Source organism: Piliocolobus tephrosceles, chromosome 15 (genome assembly GCF_002776525.5).
Source record: "Piliocolobus tephrosceles isolate RC106 chromosome 15, ASM277652v3, whole genome shotgun sequence".
Classification (NCBI taxonomy): domain Eukaryota; kingdom Metazoa; phylum Chordata; class Mammalia; order Primates; family Cercopithecidae; genus Piliocolobus; species Piliocolobus tephrosceles.
In genome coordinates this window covers 80333985-80354057 of record NC_045448.1, presented here as the reverse complement: position 1 = coordinate 80354057, position 20073 = coordinate 80333985, and the positions used below count along the sequence as shown (strand labels likewise).

Genomic DNA, 20073 nt, shown 5'->3' with positions numbered 1-20073 from the left:
TAGCAAACACTAATGTAAATGATTACAAGAATACAATGAGGATTAGTACACTTTTGGGTGGGGAGATTTAAAGGAAGGATAGTCCAAACGGAAATGGAGTCAGCCAAGGGGCAAAACTCTGCTTCTCTTCTATGTATTTCAAGGGCATATGTTGCACTCACTCTGTGCCAGACACTGTTTAAGGTGCTCTGCAAATATCCAATCATTGATTCTTACTGTAACCCTATGAGGTAAGTAATATTATTATGTGCATTTTATAGATGAGAAAGCTAAGGCACAGTGAGGGTCAGTCACTCGCCCAAGCTAGTAAGTGGCAGAGCCAGGTATTGTACCTAAACACAGCCCATATCCCTAACCACTAAGTGGTACTGCTTTGAATGACCCCAAACTGCCCCCTTTGGATCCTTTTTCTCTTACTCATTCCCTTTTGTGATATAAGTGTAATCATTCTTTCATACAAAAATATATATACATAAGGTTCTGGGGAAGCATCAGCAAGCAAAAGCAGACAAGAGTTCCTGTTCTCATGAAGGTTGCAGTCTGCTGGGACAGACAGGAATTTAGGAATTATATACAAATTAGTGTGTAACTGCCAGTTAAAATAAATACTATTAAAAAGCCAGATTTTCTTAATGCATATGACAAGAACAAGACCTGGGTGGGGCAGTCACAGAAATACTCCCCAAAAAGGAACACTAAGCAGGAGCTCTAAATATGCTGTCATTAACCAGGTAAAGAAAGGCAGAAGCTAGAAATGTGGAGCCCCCCTAATTTCCATTTTCCCCAATAAATGAGGTCAGCCTCATTTATTGATGTGGAAGTGGAAGGACAGATAGTTCTGGTCCACAAGAGTCTTTCAAACACTGACAGGCTTGAGGTGACCAGAAAGGAAAATGAGATCACAGGATTCAACAACTGAGGGCAAACACAGTCCCAGCTGGGGGTAAAAGTAGCATTTCCAAACCTCCCTGTTCCTGTCTCTCCAATAATAAAGGCACCCATTATTTATCACAATATAAAGATAAAATCAGAGCTATTTACAAGTAACACTGTATCTGAAAGAGGGACTCATGCAATGGCTGAATTATTTGAGCTGCTAGAATTCACATTACTGCTTCCAAGGGCCTCATACAGTCAATAAGGTTTACAGTGATTTAGCCTTCATGACTTTATTCAAAGGACCCAAGACCACAGATATCACCTTCTATCACTTCCAGCATTTTCAATGGCCTTCTCAAGGCCTTTCACACTTTCTAAATACACTCCTGATGTGGGAAGGACAATAGAAGCCACAAGGAAAGTAAAAGTTTGAACAATTATGAATAGATCAGAAAGGTTACTTCCTGCTATTTGCATGCCTCACTCCTATTAATATATTTCCCCATAGTGTTGGTTCTGTTTTTTAATAACAGCACAACACTGCTGACTCACATTCACCATATGGTCCTCTTGGACTCCCAGGTCTCTGTCTGCTGTACTTGTGCCTGCCTAGCTAGTCTTTTCTTAACCATTATCTGTGCAATTATTTGGATGTTTTCATACCAAAGAAAAGCTTGGATTTATCCTTACTGATCTTGACCTTGATTTTGATTTAAGCAGATCACTTCTTTAGGTTATTCCATTCTCAAGTATGCTGCCCTCGTTCAGGTCTTCACAAGGCCTCACCTGACTTGCTGTAAGAGACTCCTAATTGATTTATCTGCCACCACCTTTCCCAATTATGATCTTCTGTTTGCACAGTCATCATATCATGCTTCAGACATTAGAGCACACTAATCAGACAGCTTGCCCCTAGAATAGAAATAAAGCTCAAATCTCTCAGAATAGCATTTAAGACCATACAAAATCTGTTCCCAGCCTTCTTCCGACCAAACTCTGACCCCATGTGATTTAAATATCAACCACACATGCCTACTCACTTCTCAGCAATATTCTCTGAGCTCCCCTACTTTGGGTCATGCTCTCCATTCCTATAGAATGTTACCATTTCCAGCCCTACCTGCTATTTCCACTCTTAAAATCTGCTTGATAGCAAGGCCATATCTCTGGATTTTCCCCATTCTCCCCATCCAACATGTCTCTCTGTCCTCTATGCTTCCACAGTATTTTGTATCACTATTACAATCCAGTAATTCCTCAACAATTCTAAGGATAATCAAACACCATGTTTGCAATAACCAAGGCTGGCATGTTCAAGTTCTCAACAACAACAATAAGCAAATAAATGAAGGATTAGAGAAAAAAATCATAATAGCTTTAGTCTATAAAATACAGTCAGTATCAGTATAAGGTTTTTCAAAGACACTTGTTTCTGATATATTGTGGTTAAAAGTATACCCTGATAAGCTTTTTTTTTTTTTTCAAGGAATCATCTTTATTACTAATGCCGCAGCATAATTCTTCCAGAAGCTTATATGTTCACAATATTTATTAATAGGTTACAGATTTGAAACAAGTTTGAGTTTGTGTTTTTTCTTTGTTTTTTTACAAACTATCTTACTGTTTTAAAACATGTTTTTGTGATCCTAGTCTTACTCCTCTACATTGAGTAAATGGAGTTTAAATAGATCTTCCCTCTCTTGGAATGAACATGGTCACCATTTTTTCTTCCAAAAGTAGAATCAGTAATTTTCATATTTGCTAAATGAAGGAAACTGAAGTAAGTCATGCATATGTAAAATGATGTTAGATTTTTAATTTGGGGTATAAAATTATAAAACCCAAATGTCCAAAACCATAGATCCAGAGGGGCTAATGGTATCCAGGAAAGTTGTATGCATAACTGTCTCTTGAAAAAAAAGGCATAGTAATTCAAGAAATGTGTGCTAAACAAAATTATGTTTTTCTAGGATGCAAATGTAACTGACACGGTATTTATGGTCTAAAGGTAAAAGTGGTTCTGATGGTTTCTGCATTCTATTTTCATATGGTGTGGGCGGCAAGCAGCCTTTGCTACTGGGTGAACCCTTGAATTTGAGCAAGAATGAAAACTGATTATCAAGACTGATTTCCTAAGGGGAAAATACCTTAACTGTTCTGCAAGGAAGCCAGTCCTCTCCTAAAGTTGGGTTTCCCTAAGGTCATATACATGACACCTCTCACCATAATTGGAAAATGCAGAAAAATAAACACCCAAAATATAGACACTGGCAGCATAAGAACAAAGGGATAAAAGAATTAAATGTGATGCAAGAACATGGGAAAGGGCATGAAAGGATAGGAGTGCAGGAACTGGTGATGAGCAGACAAGAAATGTTAAAATCCCAGTGTAGCAGAAATCTAGGGGGAAGCGTTTGCTTGTAGGCTCATGAACATTTGATTCAAGGGCTTGTTAATTTCTAGAAATGGTGGTCATTACATAACAAGGCAGACTGGTGGATCAGGCAGGTCTAATCAGTCAGTTAAGCAGTCATTTTCTCAATTCAACAACAGAACGTTCTTCAGTGGGGGGTGGTTTAAGCCCTCCACATGCAAATAAAAAGGGCAGAGACACTGAGGAGAGAACAGGCAATTTTGCAAACAGTGGCAAGTGAGGTGAGCAACATGAGAGCCTCGAGTGAAGAACAAAAGGCAAACAGTTAAACCAAGAGACACAGACGTAAGTACAGTAAAATCCATGGGGAAGTGCAGGTGGGCGGATTGCCTGAGCTCAGGAGTTCGAGACCAGCCTTGGCAACACAGTGAAACCCCATCTCTACTAAAATACAAAAAGTTAGCTGGGCGTGGCAGCATGCACTTGTAATCCCAGCTACTCAGGAGGCTGAGGCAGAAGAATTGCTTGAACCCGGGAGGCAGAGGTCAGTGAGTGAACCAAGATTGTGCCACTGCACTCCAGCCTTGGTGACAGAGCAAGACTCCTTCTCAAAAAAAAAAAAAAAAAAAAAAAAAAGAAAAGAAAAACAGAAAAAGGAAAAGAAAAGAAAAGAAAAAAGAATCCATGGTGAAATGTGATAAGAGTAGAGTAGGGGATGAGCTCAAAGCAAACGCACGCATGTATCCCACCTGGAACACACAAACACACACACACACACACACACACTCTTATTTAGAGATATTTAGGTGTATATATGCTAACTTAGGAAACTTTAGAAGACCTTATTATAATGATATTATTAGTCAAAAAATATTTAAGCCACAGTTTTGCAATTTTAAGATTGTATTACTGGTATCTGGAGTAACTGAATCTCTGGAGGTTACTTGCCATTTCATTATGAAGCTGTACACTATTAGCTAGGATGGTCAACTGGAGAATTAACCTGAATGTGCCTATACTTTTCCTACCAATCTGGATTATGACAAACCATACAGCTTGCACCTTAATAGAGATAGATACACGATCAGAATCAACCAAAGAGAGATCATGCTCTCACCTCATTACATGACTCAGCTCTTGACAAATTAAGAAAACCTAGCCACTTGGGAAAGTGAGGCTGGCAATGTGAATCTAGGTATGGCTTTCTTTGTATATCTCTGACTTTTTGGCAACTTCTCTTCCCCTTTCAGCAGACCCCAATCAGTGCCTCATTACCTTGACCCAATCTTCCCTTCTGTGACCCCTCTGAAAATTACCTGTCTACATTGTGTCCCTTCAAGAAGCTTGGGTACCATCTAGTTAAGTTAAAAATGTCAAAATCAGAAAAGAGCTTGAGAGCTGTTCACGTATATGTCCACTGAAACATTTCACAAACATGAGTGATATTTAATGGCAAGGCAGATCTAATCATGGTAATTGGGCTGGTATTTTTTTCAACTCCTCAACAGAGCTGACAAAGTGCAGCTATACAAGAGCCTTGAAGATACAAAAATCTTAACTATCTCCCTGCCATTATCTTTAATTCGTTCTGGGAATACCTTCTAAGCACCTTGATTTTCCTCCCCCTTCATATTTGACCAGTCCCTGAAAGCTAAAATTCTGGTAGCATTAATACCTGAAAAAACATTATATATATATAAATATATATGTATATATATATATAGATAGATAGAGATATATAGATATAGATATATATATGATTATGTAATTACATATCCAATGTGATAGTAACGACAAATATAAGAATAAATGATTTTGAAGGGCATAATTGTTTTAAATGCCAAGTTTTACATTCTACTTATTATAATTTCTAAATTTATTTTTCCTGATTATAAAAGCAAAATGTGGGCCGGGCGCAGTGGCTCACCCCTGTAAAAGGAGGCAAGGCACTTTGGGAGGCCGAGGCAGGTGGATCACGAGGTCAGGAGTTCAAGACCAGCCTGGCCAACATGGAGAAACCCTGTCTCTACCAAAAATACAAAAATTAGCCGGACGTGGTGGTGGGCGCCTATAATCCCAGCTACCTGGGAGGCTGAGGCAGGAGAATCACTTGAACCCAGGAGGCGGAGGTTGCAGTGAGCCAAGATTGCACCACTGCACTCCAGCCAGGGCGACAGTCTCAAAAAAAGAAAAAAAAAAGCAAAATATGTTCATCGAAAAATAGTTTATTCATTTTTCCAAAAGAAGTATTCAGGGCTTTTTATTGACTATATATAAGAGCTCATTAACCATTAAACAGATTAAGATTTTGTCCATCGCATATTAACATTTTCTGCATGAACAGTTTATCTCTTTATTTTACCCCCTTTTAAAGTAATTTCTTAAAAATTATGTCATACTTAATCTATTAGTTGTTTACTTTAAAATGTCTTCCTTTTTAATGCTTGGAAAGCATAATATCAATATCAAATTAAATAATCATGTATATTTCTTTCTACTTGTTTTGCAGGAGATTTTTTTTCCGCCCTTCTTACCAACTGATTGGCTAGTGTATTTTACCCCCTTTTAAAGTAATTTTTTAGAAATTATGTCATATTTAATCTATTAGTTGCTTACTTTTAAATTTCTTCCTTTTTATTCTTGGAAACGCCTTCCCTACTCAATACCAGATTAAATAGTTACGTGTATTTCTATTTGTTTTGTAGGAGCTTTTTTCACCCATCTTACCAACTAATTGGTTATAACAATATTAACAGCAAAAATCAGAAATGAAAACATATTTATCCAGAACTTGACATATTTGAAAGGGAAGGCAATGATCACACAAATGGAAAGCTATATAAAACACAGCTGAAGTTATCACAAAGTCAAGAAAGATGTTGTATTTCAGAAACTGGAGACAACAAGCACAATATCAAAAATGAAACACAGGAACTCATGAGAAAATACACTATCAATACTAGAATAAATATATCTGTATCTAGGTGATCATGGCTTAAGAGTAGCAAAAATTATCTATAAATCATTTTTTATAATAAACTAATGTTCATCTACCTCAGCTCTAGGAGGCTTACAGGGAAAAAAAAACTGTTCATAAGTTTTCATTTTAAGATAATTAAATTGAAAAAGAATACCTATTATGAGCATGACAGAGAAGGAACTAGATATAATTAAATACTGCAAGAAGCTATATAAACTTATCCTAGCGTTACAGCAAACAATATGGCCATAATCACTAGAGCCTTCAACTCGGTATCTATACTCTTAGGATCTTCAAACACAGTTTCTAATAGAAAGTAATGTGCTCTAAGGTGTTCATTTCTAAACTGTTTACAAATAAAAGCTAAAAATAATAAAAATATTTAAACACGCAATAAAATGCAGCCATAAAATAATTACTAAATACAGATAATAATTGGGAACTATGACTTTTTAAAATGACATAAAATCATATGTATTCTATGACTACAACCATGTTGAAAATGAATATAAACAAGCCTGAAAAGGAACACAGAAATGCAAACAACATACATCACAATTTTGACAAGAAGGATAACATTTCTCTTTTTCGAGAAATGTCCTTAGTTATAATATTATTTGTGCAGCAAGCATAGTTGACAAAAAGCTTTATAAAGGCTCAGATCAGTATTTCCTCTGGTGGATTCTGCAGGAAGCCAACTGCTATTCCAGCAAGGCCGGGCAGGAAAGGGTAGATTGGTAGAGAGGTTTTGTGTCAAATGAATGTAGGATATATGGATATACGATATTTAAGTGTAGTTTAATTGTGTTTTGTTGTTTCCTCCTTGGACTATTTGTTTGTTTGCCTGTTTAATGGCAGAGACTCTCAGACACTATTTTAGAAGAAACAGCAAGTCATTTCCCAAGTTTACCCGTAAACCAAACTTGATTGATAAAGCATTGCTTAGGACTAGTATCCCACAAAAGGTGCTCCTCTAGATCTCTGAATCCATTAGGAACATGTGCCATTATTAAGATCTCAATCAGTTTAGGGGCCACTTGTGTCTCTCATCATCTATAACATAATTACAAAATTTTATATTATTTAATATACTCTGGTTAGTTGATAAAATGCAACCCATGGGAACTCAGTGTGTTTTTTCTAAGTCTCAAAGAATGTTATAATATACTTTTAGATACTGTAAAATTGATATTTCCAAACATACCAAATTTTCTATAAACTACCACTCACTTCATGTTTTAAAAGTTAATATATTGAAACTGAATACATTTACTGAATACCTGTATTTACTGACCATATGCTAAATTCTGTGATATACATTGTAAGGTATACTTAGATGAATAAAGCTTATCCCTGCTTTAAAGACATTCTCAGTCAAGAGTGCAGGTTATGTAGTGGGTATGGAGCCAGGACAACAAATACAGCAATAACTCTAAGAAAAGGTATAACAAAAATGGGGAACAGATAAAGGTATACAGCAGCAAGGAGGACAGTAAGATGGAAGCATTTTAAGGGATCAGATACAGATTCATCAAGGAGGGAGACTGCATATTAGATGGACTTAAATGACATGTAGAAGGTCTCCTAGGTAGACAACAAAAAATGAGTCCAAGGTGCCCTTGAAACAGAGCCAAGGGTATGTTGGAGAGGAATGTTTCAGACTTGTCAGGGAAGAGGGTCCCCTTAGAGGAGCATGACAATGTCTTTTTGGAATAGGAGCTATGAGCTTGAGTCTGGAACATAGGACTCATGAGTGGTAGGCTAAGGCACTTAGAGTTAATTAGGCAGCCAGAAAAACACACTGAATGCTTTTTCAGCAAGATTATTAGAACTTCAAAAATTAATCGGGTGCAGGTGAATCCAGATTAGGGGTTTCAGCACTGGAGAAATGACACTCAGGAACACAGAAAGACAGAGACAGAGACTGAGAGAGCAGATTAAATTCTGTGATGAGAAGACAGTACAGAATTAAGCAGCAGCTTGAAGGTTTTTGGATGGTTCAAAAATATGTCATTCAAAAATACATCAGCGAGAAAAACAGAGAGATTAGAAAGTTCATTTGTCAATAATAGCCAATGATGGCGAAAGAAAAATCAATTAGTTAATCAGAAGAATGCATTCAAGAAGAAAATTTTTAAAGTATTAAAGCACATTCAATGAATCCACCTATGCCCATCTCTAAATTTTAATTCAATCACAGTAGTACTATTGCAAAAGAGCATAATTATAATATACATTTGGGACATAGGCTAGAAGGAAATAAGAAAAGTGAATACTCTCTTTCACCTCCTAAATTCACAGGGGTGAGAGTCTTCACAAAGCTTATTTAAACATCTCATGAAGTCACTCTCCTAATGAGTAGTACAGAATTACTTTCTAGGGATAGAGTCCATCCCTATAACTTTATTTTCTGACACCAAGAGGGCTGAGAGAGCCACATTACTTTATCTATTAACCCTGTCTGTTTAAAAAAAAAATGTGGAACAGAAATTAGTCAGTTCAGCATCTTCCAGCATACCATAATATAATGGTAGAATTCTTGCGACTGGAGAAGTCATTTACCAAACCAGCATCTGTGACAGAGTTCAGGAAAACTCTTTAGGCCTTCTCGATAACATTATTCATATGGAGGATTCATTTTTAAAAATATTTACTAATGGCTGGGTGTGGTGGCTCATGTCTGTAATCCCAGAACTTTGGGAGGCCAAGGAGGGCAGATCACAAAGTCAGGAGTTCGAGACCAGACTGGCCAACATGGTGAAACCCCATCTCTACTAAAAGTACAAAAATTAGGTGCCCGTTGGGGCGTAAGCCTGTAATCTCAGCAACTCAGGAACCAGAGGCAGGAGAATCGCTTGAGCCTGGGAGATGGAAGTTGCAGTGAGCTGAGACCACACCATTGCACTCCAACCTAGGCAACAGAGTGAGGCTCCATCTCAAAAAAAAAAAAAAAAAAAAAAAATTACTAACATAATTTTAGCCACTCACGTCATCTTTACAAATCCAATGACACCTCTGTGTGCATCTTTTGTATCAATGCTTACACACTTTGCCTCTTTTGGACCTTAAGCGAAAGTGCTTGGACACCCTGCTGTGTATTATTGCAGGCATAAAACAAGTGTGCAAGGAGACTGTTTCCGTTGCTATGGAAATATCATTTAATTTCCTAATTAGTAGGTATATAAATGCCAAACCATAGCATTTGATTATTTCTGAAGTTTGGCAACAAAGTCTATTGTTCATGTCTGAGGACAAAGTCTCTATGTTTTCAACACTTTTATTCAAAGTAAGAATTAAGAACTTAAACTGTCTGGCATTTTAATGCTTATAAATTGATTCGCTGTACATGAGAGAAATGGAAGAATAAATCAAGAAATATATGTAAGTCATTTATTCTTCCCCTCAAGCTATATATATATATATATATATGAGCATATCTATTTACTAATAAATAAAAACTAGAGGTGGCAATTCCCTTACAAAATAATTTCTTTAAATCATAACTCCTCTAGTGGTTACAATTACAAAGTGAGATTTTAGCAATCCATTTACTATATAAAGCAAAGCATAATTGACATCTTCTTTCCTCCCCTCCATCAAATTTTTTCTAATCTGGGCTTTGCAATAAGGCAAGAAAGAATATAAATTATTCAGATGAAGCACAAAGTTTTAAAAAGTGTTAACATTCTAAAACCCATTTCTGTCTACCTACTCTAGGAAACTAATTCACCAATGAACTCCCTATGCTGAGTGTTCTCCTGTGCTCAAACTGCTCCACTTAAAACAAAGCACACTAAACTAAACCTTCTCTTTATGCTTCCCTCTCGCTTGCCTTTCAGCATCCAAGTCTGCTAAACATCTTTGGAAACATACAACATATAATTTCTCTGTTACACTGACTCTTTAATACTATCAGGTTTCTGAGGTGACCGCTTGACTGAAACTACTCTGGCAAAGATTAAGTGAGATCCACTTCTTACTCAACAAATACAGTGGCCTCTAGTGGCCTCTTTCTAGTCTTTAACCTCCCTGAGCTGTGCAACAACATCTGATGATCACCTTTCCTGCCTGGAAACAATGCAAACTTGGGAAATTCTTCCTTCACACCTTAAGGGAAAAAAAAAGGCAACCAATGAGGCACTTGCCTCCCCCTTCTCCACTCTTCCCTATTCAGATTGTGCAGTGTGAAAACTATAAATGGTTTGTCAGTAAAGAGATGTGTTTCCTTTTTATCGATAAACTATTTCTGCTAGTTGTATGGACAGTAACAGTAAAATACCTTTGTTTTGCTGGAGAAGTGAGGCATCCTGTTAACAAGAAATGCTGCTTTTTTGTTCTTTTACTGAAAGCATATTTTTCACAAACCACTAAACCCATAAGAGTTACAGTTTAGTTTAGCAAGCTTCATTTGTAAAATGTTACCCACGCCAATAATCGATTCGTGTAGTAAGATAAAGAATGTAGCTGGAAGGAAAATTCTGCTGGCTTAAATATCAGAAATCAGTATGAAGAGAAATCAAACCTAACCTCCCACACAGAAAGCCTCCAGAGCAGACCACAAAGTGGTCATGGGTCATTGTTTGACTCCTGATCTGAGCAGCTTCCACAGTCTCTTCTCATCACCAGCAGAGCTCCAGTGGCTCCTGAGACCAGGCTGCACAACTGCTGTAATTTTAGAGCTACCGAGAAGCTACAAACCTAGTCCAGCGAGGAGCGTCCCGGTTTAGGCTTTATTATCTGCTTGAGTCATTTCTTACCCTTCCTTTCTCTTGTTGACTGTCATAACCCAGAGACCTCATGGCTGGAAGCAGTAAACAGATGCAAGATTTGATCTTATAACTGCCTCTCTTTGCTTATGTATGTTCTGGCTAAAAATCCAAACCGAAAGCTAAAAGTAGAAGTAACATTTTTCTTTTCCAAGTGTGTTTTCTTTTGCATTTTGCTGACTTTCTTGACTTCAGAGGTAAATACCCTCATGTGATTCCTCTCTTTCTTTCCCATTAAATGTTTTTCATTATTTGTCACTTAGGCAGTGGTATTCCTGTTGATGCAGATCCCATACTTATAATGCTTTATGCAACTGTAGGGCATTTCATCTACTTCCACAGCTGTAACTATCACCTCCTGTTTCACTCTAAAATTTCTAATTTGAATACCAACAGCTCAGAAGTCAAGACCTTATTCCTAAATGTCTATTGAAGACTTGCATCTGGAAGTCCGGTAAGCTCTTCATATTTTACATCATCAAAAGTAAACATCAGCTAACTCCTAAATCATGCTTCACACAAGAAGACATGTGATAACATTCACAGTTAGCCTTGTCTTTGCCTTTGTCCTGAATCTCATATTTAGATGGTTCCTAAGTCTTCTCGCTTCTATATGACCAGTCCTGTTGTCTCCTTCCTTACCACCTCTTCATGCCTCATCCCTCCGCTAAATACTATGGCAACTGCAGAATCTGTTGAGCCTTAAATTTACACTGACATTCCTACCTTCATGCTTTCCCCTCAACCTGGAATGCTATTTCCTAATTTATCTTTATAGGAAACTTTTACATGTTCTTCAAGTTCCTATTGAAATGTGAATCTTCTTGACCTTTGTCTAATTCTGTTTTACTTTAAACACTCCTTCATCACTGCTATCTATAACTTCCGATATACCTCTACTCCATGTCATATTCTTCAGTTTGTTCATGGGTCGCACTTTCACACTATATACCATTGGATGACCTAAGGGTAGAAACCATGTCTTACCTATCTTGGTGTCACCAATAGAGTACCTTACCTAAGAAAGGCAATTAAGAAATGCCTTTTCAGCTATATTATGGCTAGATATAAACATAATTAAATGTCATCTTCAAAGTAAAGAAATATTCATTTTTGTGATATGACCATAGTACAATTGTACTCTACAATGTGAATTGGCTTTAAGTTCAACTCTAGTGAGAAAATATATGAATTAATATTATGACAAGGAGTAACTTCTACATTCCAAATGGAAAAACAAATAAAATCACAATTATTGGATTTGTTTGCCTTACATTATAAGCATAATTCATATGCAATATTTACCATTTTAAAGTGTACAATTCAGTGGATATTTTATAGTATATGCACAAACAGTATGTGCAACCATCATCATTACCTAATTCCAAAATTTGCATCATCTCAAAAGGAAAACTCCCAGTCTGGGCAACACAGCAAGACCTTGTCTCTACAAAAAATAATAATAATAATCAGCCAAGCATGGTGGCACACATCTATAATCCCAGCTACTGGGGAGGCCAAGGGGAGAGGATCGTGTGTGCCTACGAGTTCAAGCTGCAGTAAGCTATGATTGCACCACTGCACTTAACCTGGGCAACAGAGTGAGACCCTGTCTCCCATGTCTCCAAAAAAAAAAAAAAGTGCACCCACTAGCTAGCATTCGTTCTTCATTCCTCCTTTCTCCCAACCCCTGACAATCACTAGTTTTTGTCTATATAGATTGGCAAATTCTGGACATTTTATATAAATTCAGTCAAACAATATGTGACATTTTGTGCCTGGCTTTCTTTCACTTCACACAATATCTTCAAGGTTATCCATGTTTCACGTGTATCAGTGCTTTTTCCTATTTATGGTGCAATATCATCCCATTGTATAAATATACCTTATTTTGTGTGCCCATTCTCTAATTAATAGGCATCAGATTTTTCAACTTTTTGGCTATAATAAATAATGTTGCTATGGATATAAATGTACAGAGTTTGGTGTGGACATATGTTTTTGCTGCTCTTCAATACATATCTAAGAATAGAATTGTTGGGTCATAAGGAAATTTTACATTTAACTTTTTGAGGAACTACCAAACTGTTTTCCAAATTAGCTGCACCATTTTATATTCCCCCTTAAATTTACACTGACATTTCCACCTTCACGTATAAGGATTCTAATTTCCCCACATTCCCTAGCAACATTTGTTATTAATGTTCCTTTTTTTTTTTTTTTTTTTTTTTTTGAGATGGAGTCTCTCTCTGTTGCCCAGCTAGAATGCAGTGGCACCATCTTGGCTCACTGCAGCCTCCATCTCCTGGGTTCAAGCAAGACTCCCGAGTAGCTGGGATTACAGGCACTCGCCACCTCACCCAGCTAATTTTTATAATTTCGGTAGAGATAGGGTTTCACCATGTTCACCAGGATGGTCTTGATCTCCTGACCTTCTGGTCCACCTGCCTCACTCTCCCAAAATGCTGGGATTACAGGCGTAAGCCAACATGCCCGGCCTAACATTCCTTTTTATTAGAACCAGTCTAGTAGGTGTGAATTCGTATTTCATTGCAGTTTTGATGTGCATTCACTTGATGATGCTGAGCATCTCTTCATGTGCTTATTTGCCATTTGTATATCTTCTTTGGAGAAATGTCTATTCTAGTCCTTTGTCCATTTTTAAATGTAGGTATTATTTTTATTATTAACTTGTAATACTTCTTTATATATTTTGAAGAATAGATTCTTGTTGATATGTTTTGTAAATACGTTCTCCCGTTCTGTGGACTGTCTTTTCATTTTCCTGATGGTGTCCTTTGATGCATAAAGGTTTTTAATTTTGATGAAGTCCAATTTACATTATTTTTCTTTTACTGCTCGTGCTTTGGGTGTCATATCTAAAAGTCTACTGCCTAATCCAAGAAACCAATGCCTAATCCAAGGTCACAAAGATTTACACCTATATTTTCTTCCAAGAGTTTCACAGTCAGCTCTCATACTTAGGTCTATAATGCATACTGAAGTCTACCATTAATTTTTGTATTTGGGAGAAGATACAAATTCATCATTTTCATGTAAATGTTTATTCATTTGTCTCAGCACCATTTGTTTAAAAAACTATTCTTTCCCCCATTAAATTGTCTTGTCACCCTTGTTGAAAAATCAATTAACCATAAATATATGGGTTTATTTCTAAATGCTCAATTCTATTCCAGTAAAATAAATGCCTACGCTTATGTTAATACCACTTAGTCTTGACTATTACACTTTTGCAGTAAGTTTTGATATTAAGTGTGTCTTCCAACTTTGTTCATCTTTTTTAAGATTGTTTTAGACTATTCTTATTTATAAATGAGTTTTAGAATGAGCATAACAATTTCTGCAAAAGAAAAAGAAAGCTGGGATTTTTCACAGCAATAGCATGGAATCTCTAGATCAATTTGCTTAATTAATATTAAGTCTTCTCATTTGTGAACATGCATACATTTCAATATTTTAAGTCTTCTTTAAATTCTTTTAATGATATTTTGTAGCCTTTAGTATCTTCACTAAGGATTTGCATTTTCTGGAGTGAAAGACAAATAGTAACAGTATAGATTGTTTTATAATTATAATAAAGTATAACAATAAAAGCTATTTAAAGTTAGCAGTTTACCAGTTGAAACATTTTATAATGCCACTTATAAGTTTGATATAAAATATTTTAAATTCATACTCAAAAAGGAGTATTTATTTCATATGGTATTCACTTGCCTTGGTTAAGAACAACTCTGCAACTGTAAGATAAAATGAGCAACAATAAAATGTATACACCTGGATTTAAGAGGTCAATTATTCATAACAGCAACAGCAAACAAAAAATTATTTCCAAAGGCAACCAGTCATCACAAAAATTTCATCAAATAGACAGAAGCATCTCAAATTATTCAAGCAAACTACAACAGAAAACAGCTATATGTTGTTAACTGATAGTTTTATTCAAACTTATCTTAGTATTACTTTAACTCATTTTTATGGTATAATTCTTTAAGAAAAGACAGCTAACCAAATTTTTAAACTAGATTCAGTGATTCAGCACTAATAAAAGTCTCTTGCAATTCTATTAAGCATGACTTACCACTTGCTACTATTTTCACATACACAGTCAATACTCTACAAAGTATTGTCGAGTTTTCAACAGTAAAAATTATATCATCTACTTAAACTAACTTATTAGGTTGGTACGAAAGTAATTGACGTTTTTGTCATTACTTTTAATAATGCAATGTAATAATGTAATGTAAAAGCAATCTTGCCATTACCTTTAATGGAAAAAACAGCAATCACTTTTGCACCAACCTAATAGAATGGATCACAGGGTTTTAAGGTGATGGGTTCATTAAGGATAAATCAATACTGATATGTATGCACAAAGACTAGACCAGATGAACAATTACAATTCAAGGCAATTAGCCTATTTTCTCAATTTGCATAATCAGTGAAAGGTTTTCATTCAAAATAACCATTTTCCTGATTTGAAAAATCATGAAAATACTACCCAAGTTAAGCTTCCTCTCGAGTTTGAATAAGAAGATCTTACTGCCAAAAAGTAAAATTCTGGGTAACAACTGGAGACTGTAAAAGCTTCTTAGTGCTACTGTATTGGCTATTGTATCAAAACGGACACATTTCTAACAAACAATGCTGGATGTGGAATGAAGGTCTTGTATTAGCACAACAGCTTCAATATGCAAATGATGACAAAATATTTTAAAAATCAGATATCCAAAGAATAAAGTCACTTAGATAAATAAAAAAGTTTACTATCACTGGCATTAGCATAATCAAACATGTTGTCACCATCACTAGATCATTATTCACTCAACTCTACCCAAGATATAGAAAAGACATGGCCCATGCCTTTGAATGTCATACAAAAAAAACACCATGGAATACTGAGAAACATCTATAAAAATGCCAAGTAAATTTCTGGAAGTGAGTATATGAAATTCATGTACACACTATGCTTACTCCAAAGGGAAAGATTCACAAATGTACTGACATTGGTATAAATATACTTAGGTTACCATGGAAAAGAGAGATATTGAGAATAATTTTAAAAGCAAAAAAGGTGTGTTTGGAGCACAGTATAGACAGTGTATTTCCAACCTGAAGAGTGCCTCAATTCACACTAAATCTAAGGTAGAAAAAAACAAAATTGTTTAAAATTATAAGACACTAAAATAAAAAGTATGAGTATTATATTTTACCATTTTCATGTAAATAAGCCTTGCAAGTGGTGTGTGTGTGTGTATGTGTATGTGTGTTTTTAAACTATGAACACTTATCTTAACATATAAAAGAGGTAACACAAATTGATAAGAAAAACACAAGGCCACATTTTTTGAAGCAGTAAGTATTTCAACAAGGTGACAGGAGACAAAACCAAATGTAAAAATCAAAAAGAATAATTTCTACATCAGCAATAACCTATTAGGAAATATTAAAGAATAAAATCCCTTTCCCAACAGCAACAAAAACTCACACAAGATAGTAATAACACAAAATGAGAACTATTTCCTTCTATAAAGAAGGCTATTTATGTTACTGAAGGACACAAAAAAGACTTGAATAAATAAGGAGACATGCCAATGAAAAGATTATGAATTGAGAGTTGTCACTTCTCCCTCAAAATTATCTTAAATTAAATATAATACTAACTAAAATACAGTGTTGTTTTAAAATTGATAACCCGATTATCATATTCTTCTGAAAATAAAGATGTAAAAATAGAGATGAAACTTTGGGAGAAAAAACCATCACCTACTGGAAATCATAATAGTAGTTTTAATAGTATATCATTAATTCAGGAATAACAAAAAAAAATTATCTATACCCAGAGAATATAATTAAGTCCTTAAATTAAAAAATAAGATAACTAACTCATGCAAAAAAACTTGGAAAACATGAACACACTCATCACAGCAAAGACAAAACATTAGGCCATTAGACAAAAAGCAAATGAAAAGATAATAAACCTCTAGAAATCTGGGAAACAAATTTATATAAAAAAAGAAGTATTCTTCTTACCTATTCATTGGTAAACTTTTACAAGTTTAAAATTATCATGTATTGGAAAAGGGTAAAGAAATATGCACTTTCATATTGTTGGTGGAAGGTACTAACAATTGGAAGAGCAATTTGGCACTATTAAAATTTAAAATTCACACACCTTATGACTCAACAATTGCATTTATGAGTTTACCTTTAAAAAATACATTTGTACATGTAGAAAATAAACCTGTATAAGGATGTTCACCTTCGCACTGTTTGAAACAGCATAATAGCATAAACAAACTGAATGTACATGGAAATAAGGATTAAATAAACCATGGTACAACCACACTATAAAATAATAGGCAAGAGTTAAAAAGCAATGGGGTATATATTTTTGTACCAATGTGGAGATCTCTCTAAACTATATGTAAAGTGAAAATAAAGTACAGAACATCATGTCACCATTTAAGAAAAAAAATTATATGTATATACACAGCTACACAAACCTTGACCTCTATTCCTTTGAAACAGTCTCCTGGGGCCCCCAAAATCAATCTTCTGCCCATGCCACAGCCCATATTGAAGGCAGATCAACCCAGACATTTTATCTCTGTAGACAGCCAAAAATTGAATACTTAAATTCCAAAAAAAATGCAATGTTACACAAAAACTAATGTAGAGGAAGAATTTTTATAACGGCAGGAAACATTTAAATTTATTTAGTTGAAAATAATATACAAATTTATATATACCTACTATCTCGGCTGTGCTTAAAAACACCAAATGTTCACTGAATAGTTGGACTGCAGTGATTTTTATTTTCCAGACTCTTTTTCTTGTTATTTTCTAGATGTTCTACAATGGGCATTTATTACTGTAAGTGCAAAAGACAAAACATGTTGTTTTAGAAACAATGTATCTTCTGTTATTGGATTCTTGAGATACCTCTGTATAGATAATGCCAAAATATTTCTGTACTCCCAGCCTCTCCCCTTCACTCTAGTCTCACTTTTCAGCTACCTACTGAGTAGCTATCAGTGTCCCAGCTTTAGTTCTCCTGAATGTGATTTCTCCACCTCTCCCACTGCTGTGCTCATTGATCCCACCTCCCTGCCAGGCCAGCCCTGTCCCAGTTCCCAGACCAAGACAGGACTGAATCTGAAAGTACTAATACAAGGTCACCTCCCCGCTCCACAATCTTATTCCCATCCATTGCTGAAGCAAAGTTGCTGATTCTGTGTCAGCCTGGATTTTTGCCCCACGCCACTGTGACATCAGTACCACACTGCAGGACACAGTCGATCATTCTGTCTGGTATTAAACTGTTCAGGTACTCATAGCCCCTACTAGACTGTCAACTTATGAGACAAGGCACTGTATCTTAACTCATGTATGGCTCCAGGACTGTATCCCCCAAAACAGTGGTTTCCATAACTTGAAGGAAAGCATTTGATAAATGGCTGTTATATATGACCAGAAATCTGAGGATCTGTATGAAGATGGAGCGAGCTCAGAGACTTAGTTCAATCAACAAGCATTTATGAAGGAATTACTGTGGGCCCAGCCATGAAACAGGAAAATACTAGAAAAATGGAAGATGCGGCTCCTATCCTTAAGACAGAATCTAGAGTGGTTGAGAACACCTCAGGAAAAAAAGTAGAAAATAATTACTGTTTTGGCTTCTGCCTTAACAAGCAAAACATGAAAATCTTCTTGCCTGAGGTCCTGATTTCACAGATGGGCAAACTGCAATCGAATTTGCCTGCCTGGATTCCAGACTACTGCCAGCACTGACTTTTACTTCCTGTCCCAACTCCATTGGCCCCAGTGTGCTTGGCTTTGCTTGTCACTATTTTTATGCTTGCCCACTTTAAATTGTTCCCTTGGGTCCAGATTCCCTCCCCCTCCAGTTCATGCTCTGGGCTAGGATCTAAATTTTCTCCTTCTTGTGCTACGTTGCCCTCCATTACCTGTTTCTGCATACACTCTCTTACAATAAAAAGTTGCGACCACAATCTCAGCTTTATGCTTCAACCTCTTGCCAAAACCTGAGAACAAGGCAGGCCTCTATATCAAATTGTAATAAACACTGCTGCTTACTTACCCGACAATCATTTACCCCTTCCTTATTAGAAGAATTGCTACTCTGTTCATCAATACCCTAACCTTCTCCACCCAGTGAATGCTAATCCCATATGTAGTCCCAGCCGGTAAATTCTGATTCAGTCTAAGCCTGTCATTCATGGTATACCCATTCTCCTTGCCATTTACTAGATTGGGAATGCTCATGTGATTCAGTGTTGGCCAGTGACATAAGAGAGAAGTCTGCAGGAGGGTTTTTCGCAAATACCTCCTCATTCTGCAGGACGAGACACTGCTGCTGCATGACGGTGTGCTAGGAACTAAAAAAGTGATCAAAGCACTGGCTGAGAAAGCGGTCAACACACAGACTGAGCACAGACAGGAGAAATGCAGAAAGTAGAAACTAAGCCCAGGTCTCCCATCCTCTGCATTTCTTGTTACTTTTAGAAATCTTTTCCAATGTATTCCCCTTCCTCTGCTGCCAGGTAACATATTAAATAGTGCCCCTTAAAAGTTATATATATACATATATATGTATATATATGTGTGTGTGTGTGTGTATGTGTGTGTGTGTATATATATATATATCAGCAGCTTTGTTCTCTATCTCAAAGGAGTAACTTTCAAATAGGAATGTGATAGATATTTTGGTGGTTTTTAGTTTGAAGCTATTATGAGTAAGCTGTTATTAATTTTCATGCAAAAGTCCTTGTATATATGTTTTCATTTCACCTGGGAGTGGAATTTCTGGATCGTATGGTAAGAGTATTTTTAACATTAAGAGAAACTGCCAAACTGTTTCCCAAAGTATTACATTCCCACCAGCAATGTATGAGTATCATAGTTGCTTCACATTCTCTCCAAAACTTGGTATTGCCAGTCTTTATAATTTAGTCATTTTAGTGTTGGGATAGTGGTATCACATTGTGGTTTTAAATTTAATTATTTTGGTGAATTATAGAGTTAAACACCTT

At 36.0% G+C, this 20073-nt stretch overlaps 1 protein-coding gene across 4 annotated transcripts in view; it reads right to left on the bottom strand.

Annotated features, from left to right (window-relative positions):
- Nucleotides 1-20073, bottom strand: part of CTNNA2 (catenin alpha 2) — a 1159566-nt gene that overhangs the window by 1131654 nt on the left and 7839 nt on the right. The window contains exon 1 of one of the 4 annotated variants that reach the window (XM_023224975.1): nt 17524-17644. The exons of the other annotated variants lie outside the window; for them this stretch is intronic. Within the exon in view, the coding sequence (XP_023080743.1) occupies nt 17524-17620 (97 nt within the window). The 5' untranslated portion in view covers nt 17621-17644. Of the gene's footprint in view, nt 1-17523; nt 17645-20073 lie in introns of those variants that run through there. 4 annotated transcript variants of the gene reach the window in all.